The sequence below is a fragment of the Frankliniella occidentalis genome, unplaced genomic scaffold (assembly GCF_000697945.3).
Source record: "Frankliniella occidentalis isolate FOCC.00 unplaced genomic scaffold, Focc_3.1 Scaffold111, whole genome shotgun sequence".
Classification (NCBI taxonomy): Eukaryota; Metazoa; Arthropoda; class Insecta; order Thysanoptera; family Thripidae; genus Frankliniella; species Frankliniella occidentalis.
The window spans coordinates 368,735-378,521 of NW_026267239.1; the positions used below are offsets into that span (position 1 = coordinate 368,735).

The window sequence follows — 9,787 nt, forward strand, 5'->3', positions numbered from 1 at the left end:
CCCCCCATGCCCGCCGTGAGCGCGGGCGTGAGCTCACGCTTGCCCAAGCGCGGAACGCCCGTTCTTAACTGAACATACCGTAGGCACTATCAAAACCATGAAATTATCTGAAGAAAATTATTATCGATGAAGTGGGTGCTTGGGGCAGGCGTAGGCGTATGCGTGGCTTAAGTAAGTAATTGCCCCGTACACTTTTTTGGCAACCAAATGTCTGGTCTGATTTAGAGCAGTCACTCAGACAAAGTTTCGCCACATGATTTAATACACCACGATACCGCTTTATGGGCGTGCGGTGCCCCGAAAACAATCACTTTAACTCGCTGAATCCTAGAGCAACTACGCCGTTTGTAGGCAAAACGTGAGACGGTATTGTGGCAAATGTTTTCGGCCACTACGCATCTAATAAGTCCCCATTATTATGTCACATATACGGCCGCCTGGATCGGATCGTGTCTCCTGGGCTCCTTAGTGCTGGACACCTTTCTCCCCTTTCTCCCGTCGCCGCGTGAGATCCCTCCGGTACCGACCGAACGGCAGACCGAAGTATTATTGCACTCATTTCGCCGCGCAATGACACGCAATGCAAATGACACCTCACAGGCCTGGCCAAGGGCGCCATGGGGCTGCGCTGGGAGCGCGCGCAGTACTGGCAGACGGAGCGCTTCCGGCTGTCGGCCTGGGAGCTGCGCACCGACATCGAGGACCTGCAGGAGGAGGCCGCCGACAACTGGTGGGACCGGCTCATGGCGCGCTGCAACAGGAAGGGCTTCATCTTGGTGGGGCCCGTGGCGCACCGCAGGTCAGTGCTGCTCGGCGGTGGCTGATGGACGATTGTTGGCTGCGCCGACCCCCCCCCCGCCCTCAGCTCGGCGTTAATCAGGCTGAAACAAACAGCCAACTCCGCCGCACAAACCAAACTTGCGGAGTAAGAGGGCAAGGACGTCGGGGTTGACCGGCCAACTTTGCCCTATGGCCCTCGCGGTCTGAGTGACACCGCTAAAATTAGAAATCGGCGAAAGGTGGGCGCGTCTGGGGGGGCGAATAGAAGACAGTGCAGACTGGAGGAAGCGTCGAGGGATGGCTGCGAGGTGGGAGTGGGGTATAGGGCATGCTCATTTCCAATCCAAGCCAAACGATTCATGAGCGCTACCTTACTACGGAAACCACGAATAAACTAAATATTTCAAACATGATCTTGCACTAGTGTACATTGTGCAATTGATGAGCCAATGGACCGCCTGGCGCCTGGTAGGTAGGCAACGGCGGCTAGTGTAGACACGTATGTACGGCGGGCTGGCCTACTCTACCCAGTGTCAGGGGCTAGGGGGTGCCGAACATTTCAAGACTTTTTTCGAATCGTCCAATACTGCAATGAACAATTTTCTAAGCTTCATAATTGTCAACTTGAACTTGTTCATACCCAAAAACATTAACATTGAATTTAGTGAGTCAAAACCGCACCGACTCACAAGTGAAAAGTTGAGGTGTACGCATTTTCTCGTACTGATTACCTCCGCGGTTCGATTAGAAAGTTGTCAAGTTGAGCTGCCACAACGGGATGCAGATAACGAGGCAGATAAAGAGTTCTAGGAATACGACTAGTTCGCTCCGGATGTGTATGCAATCCACTGCTGCCTAGCTACAAAACAGGGACGTCGCCGCTCCGCTCCTCGCAGGGACGTCTTGCTGCTGATCAACGTGCTCATCTTCTTCCTGGTGCCGATCTCCTTCCTGCTGTCCGTGCTGCGTCTGCCGCTGGCCACCTGCTGCGACGCCTGCGAGCGCCAGTGGCCGCCTCCGTCGGAGGACCTGTACCATCTGCCCTCCGGGTCGTCATACCGACCCCTGTCCTCCGGCGCCACGCCCTCCAGCTCTTCGGCCGCCCCTATGGCGTCCGGCACCTCGGTGACGGACAGCTCGGGCGCGGGACTCGGCGCCCCCAGCACCACCTACTCCTACAGCAGGCACTCGGTACGACCGCGGCAACCTCGGCCTCCACTCGTTTTCACGTACGGCCCCGTGGAGCTCCCGGGTGGGTGGCGGATGCAATCCCGCTCCGCCCCACCTGTCCAAATGTTCCCCCCTTTTTTTGCCTCTTTGCTGATTTCACGGCAGCGCGGCGAACAGAACGTGCTTCGCATTGCGGAATGCATACGGCCCGGGCCGGCGCGGCGGCAGCAGCGGCGGCCGTATCCACGTTAATTGGAGGGGAGGACTGTAATCGGGGGCGCAGTCAGGGGCCCGGCCCGGGCCCGGGCTGGGGGCGAGAGGTGGCAAGCAGTCAGAGTGGGGCGAGAAATTAAGCCGGGTGGGAATCGTGAAACTGATGCTTTTTGCTAGCGTAATGCCATTTCGAATGGCCGGATTGAATTGCCCAGTGGCGACAGCGACGCCCGCGCCGCCCGCGCCGCCCGCCTCCAACCCCGTCAGCAGCAGCGCGCGGCAATCCAACCAAATGGTGGGCGATGGCCAGGGCATTTTTTGTTGCTCTGCCCTACTGATTGTACCGAGCTTTCAGCAATGGGGCCGGCTGCCGCCCGCTCCGCCGCCCTGCCAGCAGTATGCCAACAAGCATAAGCGCACTGCGGACGTAAAGTGAAAAGTACTGATAGACCTGAGGGAGGACTCCCCTCAGCCCGCGTGCATCTGTGCAGCAGCATCCAGGCAGCATCGGCTCCTCGGGATTACAATATCATCCGTCGGCCGTGTCTATTCACAGACCGTTATGCACCCCCCCCCCCCTCTTTTCCCCCCTGCTCCTCTTTCTTTCGCGAATCCACTCGCTCGCACCATTTCCATTTCAGCGTCGATAAATTACTTTCAGCACTCCCGGGTCGGCACGGCACGACCCCATTGCTCGTTGCCTGACGCAGGTCGGCGGCGGGGGGCTGCCCGGGACAGGGATAGGGCGGGACGGGCGGGACGGGCGGGACCCTCGGGGCGGCGTCGGCATCGAGGTAAAGTGAGAGGCGAGGCGCGGAGTAGCGCCGCGGCGCCGCCCGCACGTCCCGTCGCTGCCGCGCGGAGTACCGACGTCGGAGCGCGGAGTAGGGACGGCGCCGCTCGACGCCCGCAGTAACGTCGTCTGTGGTCGCGGTGGCCCCCAGCTGCTCCAGCCACACCAGCAGCGCGCGCGGCCCGCCAGGGACTCCAGCTCGGCGCCGACCATCTCCTACGCCAAGCCGGTCCAGGTCCAGGTGCTGTGCCAGCGGTATCGTAGTGCGACGCATGCCCTGCTGTCCAACTCACGACTCACTAACTTGCCTTAGAGCTCGGTGCACTTCAGCGCGCCCGCACCACCTCCTAGGCCCGTCCCCACTCCCGCCCCCGAGCCCGCACCCGCGCCTTCTCCACCTGCCTCGTCCCGCCGGTCCTACAGCTCGTCGTGCCTGGGCACCGTGAGCGTGCCCTGCGTGGCCCTCGTGCAGGACACGCCGGACGAGTCAGACACGACGCCCGAGGAGTCGGCGCAGAACACTCCACTGATCACGTCACCGAGCAGGTCCCGGGACAGATCACCCGTAAGCTCAGCCTGGTCCACGTCCGATCGTATCGGCGCTGCTGTCTCCTGGATGACCCTTTCCTCCCGTTGTCGCCGATGAAGGACAGTGACCCCGAGCTGCCGCCGCCCCCGGCGCCCAGCAGAAACGCTCACCGCCTGCATCCGAGGTCGCCCCCGCTGTTCCACCGAGCACGCCCCCGCCCCCAGCACCACCCCCGCGTCCGCCGGAACGCGCGCTACCACCGCGGCTGCGTGCCGCCCTGGGCCGTGGAGCCGCCGCAGGGGGGCCGGCGCGGACCTGCCCGGCGGGACTGCGCCGTCTGTAGGCTGCTCGCCGACGATGGGCCCTCCTGACTGGGACCCAAATTCTACCCCGTGGGTCCTAATCGAGTCCATTAAGGGAAGGAGGCGACCAACCCTCTGACGCGACAGGGCGCGTCTAGCCATCGTCTGGGAGGGAAGAGTGTTGGGGTGGGGGTGGAACCGACGACATGAGCATGTTGCCTAGTGAGGCGTCGTACGTGCGTAAGGAGTACGGCGTGGGGGCGGCGGGGGCGGCGGAGGCACGCACTGTGGCCTTGGCGGCGGCGACCCAGCCTAACGCCTCACCTGTCCCGTCGTCCCCCATGGCAAGCGCCGCCCCCGCGACCGGCCTCACCCCCTGGCGCCAACAGCCCGCGTTAGCTCACGGAATTATCCAGAATAGACCGCCGCGAACGCTCTCCATGAGCCTCATCACCCAGGCAAGACGGAAAGTCCCGGACAGTCTATGCGGCGCGCCGCCCGTCCGCCCCGTGCCAGCCCCCCGTCTTGAAGGCTGCTGCTGGAGCTGCCCAGGCCCCAGGCAGGCGCGACCAGAACGCCTCGGCTGCCCACTCGTCTTGACCAGCCATGACGGCCTGATGCGAACCGACAGCGGCGCAGCGCGGCCATCGGCAGGGTGGGCGGCGCGGGTCCTGCTCTGCCCTGCCGCCTGCATCCGCGGCACCGGCCATGGCGACAGCCGGCCGCGGTTGCGCGGATCACACCTAGGGATGACAGCGAAACCATCACACTCATCAAATCAGCCTTTCAATTGACTTGGCTCGGGACAGTGGGATGCATAGTGTTTGAGGGCAGTATCCACTACATCTCCCCCCACACACGCGCAGACACACATTTAACACCAGATCTCCGTTGAGTCAGGTGAGGTACAAAGTTCGGGGGCGTCGTGTCCCTGCGGCATGATGTGGTCGCGGTGCGTCCCGCGCCGACCCTTAGCGACAGCGGGGTGGGCGGCGTTGGCGACAACTCGTCGGTGCGGTGCGTGGCGCGGCGCGGCGGTGGCGGCGGAGGGCCGGGGGTGCGTACCGCATAAAAAGGCCGGGACGCCCTGGAAGCGCCCCACTCGCCATGAGGACGTCGCCCCTCCGTGCCGCGGCCCCGGCCCCGCGCTGGCTGCTGTTGCTGCTGCTGCTCGTCGTGGTGCTCGCTGCCGTGGCCGAGGCCTCCACCAGAGGCCTGTCCGTGCGGTGCGAGCCGCTGCCCGAGCCGGAGGACTGCCTGTACGGCCTGGCCCGCGACCACTGCGGCCGCTTCGTCTGCGCCAAGGGCCCCGGCGAGCGCTGCGGCGGGCCCATGCACCTGACCTGTGGCGAGGGCATGTACTGCAAGTGCGAGCGCTGCATCGGCTGCTCCCTCAACACCTTCACCTGCTTCCTGGGCAGCGCCCTCTGCATGTAGGAGGGAGGTGAGGTCAGCGGGCCGCCGGGCCGCACCGGGGCCAGGGCCAGGAGGCTGGAGATGTGACACGTGGACCCGCCGCCGGTGCGTCGCAGCGCGCTTCTCTCTCCTCAAGCGACGCGGAATGGATTTTTGTCTTGTGAATTTATTATCCTCAAATATGTCGAAGTCAGGAAAACGGGCTGTGATTATTTGTTAGATCGTGTGAATGTCCTCACCATCTGTGCCAAAGACCCGAAATGCGTTCAGAGATTGTGGCTTATTTGACGTATAATTATTGTGATTCGCGATTGTTACACGCGGGTAGACTTACGATTGGTGTCTTTTGTAAATGGATTTGCTCTCAGTAAAACATGTGACTGCAGGTACGATTATTTTCTTTTCAGTACCATAATATACATTCGTTTTTATCATTATAATTTCAAAATACCTCTCTGCAATTGACCTTTAAACGGTAACAATTATACTGTACATAAGATCATGTTGAGCATGTTAAAGCACGCACTCCAAAATGAGTCGTGCTGCATTCAAACATTCATCCACTCATTCACTGCAAAAATGTTCTACTATTGACAAAACATATTCAAGCACTGCACTGCTCGGCCGGATCATTTAGTTATTACACTGTTAAAAGAATGACCAAGAAACAATCACAAAAGTGTCTTAAAAGGTCACAACCCCAGCGGATAGAGACCTCAAAAAACTAACATCACAATAATTTGTTGCTGTTTGTTGCGGCCGCTCGAGTCGACTGGTCACACTCGAATCACCAAACCGAACACTTTCTAAATTTGGCAAGACTCGCCGTTGGTGGACATTTGAACGCCTCGGCGAATCCTTCGGAGTTCATCATCATGCCGTTTACCCTGGGAACAAAACAAAACAATGTATTAGAACACTAGCGTAAAATGTCGAAATTAAAAATCGCAGTGAGGGGTCACTTACCTCTCCCGGAATGGCGTGTGCTCATCGATTTCGACCATGGTGACGTACCACTCGTCGGAAATTTCATAGCAGTAGTTCTGAAAATAGAAGTGAGGCGCCGCCTCTATTAGCATTTCTGACAAGCCCCGTCCATCCGACTGGAAAGGACTTAAGAGAGCAAGAGTGCTTCCGAAACTGGACACTCGTCTGTCCGTCCACGACCAACAATGTTGTGCGGGAGGCCCGGCCCCAGTGCACTACACTGTAAATCCGGGGTGTCCAGCAGGTAGGCGACATAAGTCGCCTGACCCGCAAAACTAGGCAACTTATGTCGCCTATCTACTGGACACGTTCTGGTCTTCCGGGTAATTGCATTGGGCACAATAGGTGGAATGCCTATGGACTCATACAATGCCATTGCCCAGAAGACCAGAACGTGTCCAGCAGATAGGCGACATAAGTCGCCTAGTTTTGCGGGTCAGGCGACTTTGTCGCCGACCTGCTGGACACCCCGGATTTACAGTGTACACAGTGACGGGTTTACATACCTGAGCCACCCCGACGAAGAACAGCTGGTGCGGCGTGAGGTCCACCGAGGGGAGTCGAAAGTCCGGGTTGGCCCTGTGGAGGTCGAGCCAGGCGTCGTACGATACCTGCAGCGCCCCGATGTCCGCCAGGTTCTCGTTGCTGGTCACGTTCCAGTCGAACTGGAAATGAAAGCCGGTGCGTTAGATAGGCGTAGGCGTGCAAGCGGCTGCGCGGTCCAGTCGCGGGGCGGTGACGCAAGATTCAAGATTCGAATAAGAGCGCGAAACGTGCATTCCCCGGCGGCGGGGGCGAAACTCACCGCCACGCTGTGCGACCTGCCGAACAGGCGCACCGAGTGCGAGAAGGTGGCGGCGTACTGGTTGACGAGGCACTGGATCCTGGCCGTGAGCTTGAGCCGGGTGGCCGGCGTCATCCAGCTGGCCGCCTCCCCGCGCTCGTCGAAGTGCCAGCCGTTGATGTCGAAGCTGTGCATGAGCTCGTGCGCGAGCGTGTTGCCCAGCTGGGCCAGCCACAGGTAGCGCGGCGCTATCCCGTACGTGTAGAGCTGCGACACCATGGCCAAGGGCACCACTGCGGGCAGAGCAAGCGTCTCTGAGGGGCGGAGTATGGCCGAGCGGGCGGGGGAGGACCGCCCGCGGCGATACACCAGGGGCCTAACCAGCGGCCCAACCCCTGGCAGAGGCCTCCCCCACCCACTCTCTCTCTCTCTACTATCTCTGTCTGTCGCCCGGCCTCGCTCTCCGCCGAATATATACATTTAACTAGTCACCCAATTTGCTTCAGTTTACTCTGGGGTCCACCTTCTTCCCCCTCCCCCTCAAAGAAAGTGTCCTTACCGACGGCATTGGACGTTGGGTCGTAGTAGGCGTTGGCCACGAAAGGATACGCCCAGCTAAAAAATGAAACAGAGAAAAAGAACATGACAAATTACTTCTAATTTCAGTCAGGCCAGGCAGCTAATAATTTGGTCTCTGTTCCTTTGCAGTTGTACTCTACTCTACCACACGCATGCGTGGCGGGTTTGCACGGCCGCAATCGCATTGGCGACCCACCCTCCTCACGCGTGCGCGCGCGCGCGCGGCACAGTACAACTATGAAAGAGGGAGGGGGCGGGCTTAACGGCCCCCTCGCCTCGTCTGGAAGGTCAACCGGTGCGTCCCGAAGCTGTGTACTCACGACACGGGAGGCGGGGCCTGGCTGAGTTTGGTCATGTCCATTCTTCCCTCCCGGAAACGGCGAAACACGTTCCCGAAGAAGTCGTTGGGGTCGACGGTGATCTATAACACGGGACACAGTCCTTCATGATCAGGCCGCAGCCACGACATCATTGGGCGAGCACCGCCGCCGGAGCTCCCGGCCCTGCCGCTCACCTTGGAGAGCTCCTTCTCGACCCACGTCTCGTTGAAGAACCTGGGCGGCGCGAGGAAGCGGCCTTTGAGGTTGCGCATCTTGGTGAGCGCGGCGGCGCGCGAGTCTTCGTCCATCCAGGGCACGTGCTGGAGCCGCTTCACCGTCGTGTCCTTGAGCAGTTCGAGCAGGTTGGCCAGCTGCGGAGAATACAGGCCGACGGTCAGCTTTGGGCCGGACGAGCATCATGGGACAGAATCTGCCCGCCAACAACTCCATGATGGAGTATACTCTCATGACGACTCACGCTCTCCCGGAGGTTCTCGAGGTCCTCGTGCGGCCACACGCTGGCGTACAGCGCGCCCACGGCCTTGGGGAACACCTGCATCGTCACCCGGGTGCACTTGACGGCCCAGTCCGGAGCGTCCGTCACGTCGACGAGCTCGAGCAGCGAGTCGGTAGCGAAGATCATGAGCAGCCCGTTGTGCACCACACTGCAACAAATGTAGAAATTAGGTTTTGAAAAGTAACTTCTTTAAAAATGCTTGTGACGTATTCGCTGTCCCACTTGTTCCTTCGCTTACCTAGGCTGGAAGCGGGGCAGCAGTCTTGCCACTTCGGCGAGGTACTGCGGTGGCAGTACGTACACCGTCAGGTTGTCTTGGATCTCCGTGGCGTTAAACACGTCCATGAAGATGCCCTTCCAGTCAAGCTGCACAACCATAAACGATACACATGATGACTGCGTTTTCAAGAAGACATTTTTTTACAGTTTTTTTTCCAGTGCTGGTTCTGATGTAATTATTGCGCATCACTTACGAAGTCAAACTTTTTCTGCATCTCGTCCAACGTGAAGCTCATCTCGATGAACGATGACAGGTCTTTGGTCGTATAAAGGAGATTTTTCTCCCGAGGAATCGCCTTGAAGGGAGTAAAGCACAAAAAAAGTAATTTTCCGCGGCTAAACCGCCGATGTGGCCCCAATCCGTAATAACGAGCGGCTATTTCGGCGCTCAACTCACCTTGGCGAGGGACGTGACGAAGTGCAGGATGGACTGCGCCATGGCCCGGCGGTCCTTCTGCGACAGGCTGGACGGTAGGAAGATGCCGAGCAGGCGGTCCACTCGGTACAAGCGCTTCTCGTGCAGCCTCTCCTGTGAGGGCATGCGGGGTATAATGAGGCCGACTGCATTCCGAACAACCTTTGCGCTTTATCGAAGAGCTAGACGGAAAGGGCGCTCCTTTGGCAAGCGCAGCAGCGCAGCCGCCCTGCAGGATAAGCGCCGCGCGCTGCAAGCCGACTAACCTTGACGTAAGCAAAGGCGAAGGTATCGCCGCTGCTGCTGCTGCTGCTTGAGCTGCTGTTTGTGCTGCTGTTGCCCGCCTCGCTACGGCGCCGGTGACGGACATTGCCTAAATTGGCGTAAAAGTCAGGCTGGAAAATATTCAAAGCACAAACGCACGGCACTTAGAAGCGCGCCTCTTGGGGAGTGGCTTGGGCGGCCGCCGGCCGCGTGCTTTTTGTGAAGCACTCTCTGCTGCTCACCCGCCGCCACCCGCCCCGGCCACCGGCGCGGGCCCCTGCAGTGTGGCCATGCCATGCCCCCGGTATCGACGCCGTCCTATCCGCAGTCTGTTTTATGGGGCGGCCAGAGGGGTGTCCCATAGCCTCTACAGGCGACCTCTCTCACACACACGCGCGCGCGCGCACACACACACACATGTGCAGAGAGAGAGAGAGGG

General features: G+C 59.7%; 2 protein-coding genes across 4 annotated transcripts in view; one reads left to right on the forward strand and one right to left on the reverse strand.

Annotated features, from left to right (window-relative positions):
• The first annotated feature begins 4,861 nt into the window (after positions 1 to 4,861).
• Positions 4,862 to 5,592, forward strand: LOC113203132 (neuroparsin-A-like). The gene has a single exon (XM_026417651.2). It carries the CDS (start codon positions 4,895 to 4,897, stop codon positions 5,222 to 5,224), a length of 330 nt encoding a protein of 109 aa, XP_026273436.1. The 5' UTR covers positions 4,862 to 4,894; the 3' UTR covers positions 5,225 to 5,592.
• The window catches only part of LOC113203131 (endothelin-converting enzyme 1), a 35,382-nt gene continuing 31,179 nt past the window's right edge, over positions 5,585 to 9,787 (reverse strand). For 2 of the 3 annotated variants that reach the window (XM_026417648.2, XM_026417647.2), the window contains exons 8-19: positions 9,351 to 9,479; positions 9,067 to 9,198; positions 8,864 to 8,965; positions 8,629 to 8,756; positions 8,352 to 8,538; positions 8,068 to 8,244; positions 7,874 to 7,974; positions 7,534 to 7,589; positions 6,996 to 7,267; positions 6,697 to 6,855; positions 6,170 to 6,246; positions 5,585 to 6,090 (exon numbers count right to left, since the gene is read on the reverse strand). In XM_026417648.2, coding sequence (XP_026273433.2) covers positions 5,991 to 6,090; positions 6,170 to 6,246; positions 6,697 to 6,855; positions 6,996 to 7,267; positions 7,534 to 7,589; positions 7,874 to 7,974; positions 8,068 to 8,244; positions 8,352 to 8,538; positions 8,629 to 8,756; positions 8,864 to 8,965; positions 9,067 to 9,198; positions 9,351 to 9,479 — 1,620 coding nt within the window. In that variant the 3' untranslated portion in view covers positions 5,585 to 5,990. The remainder of the gene's footprint in view (positions 6,091 to 6,169; positions 6,247 to 6,696; positions 6,856 to 6,995; positions 7,268 to 7,533; positions 7,590 to 7,873; positions 7,975 to 8,067; positions 8,245 to 8,351; positions 8,539 to 8,628; positions 8,757 to 8,863; positions 8,966 to 9,066; positions 9,199 to 9,350; positions 9,480 to 9,787) is intronic. The other variant, XM_026417649.2, reaches the window with a different exon arrangement.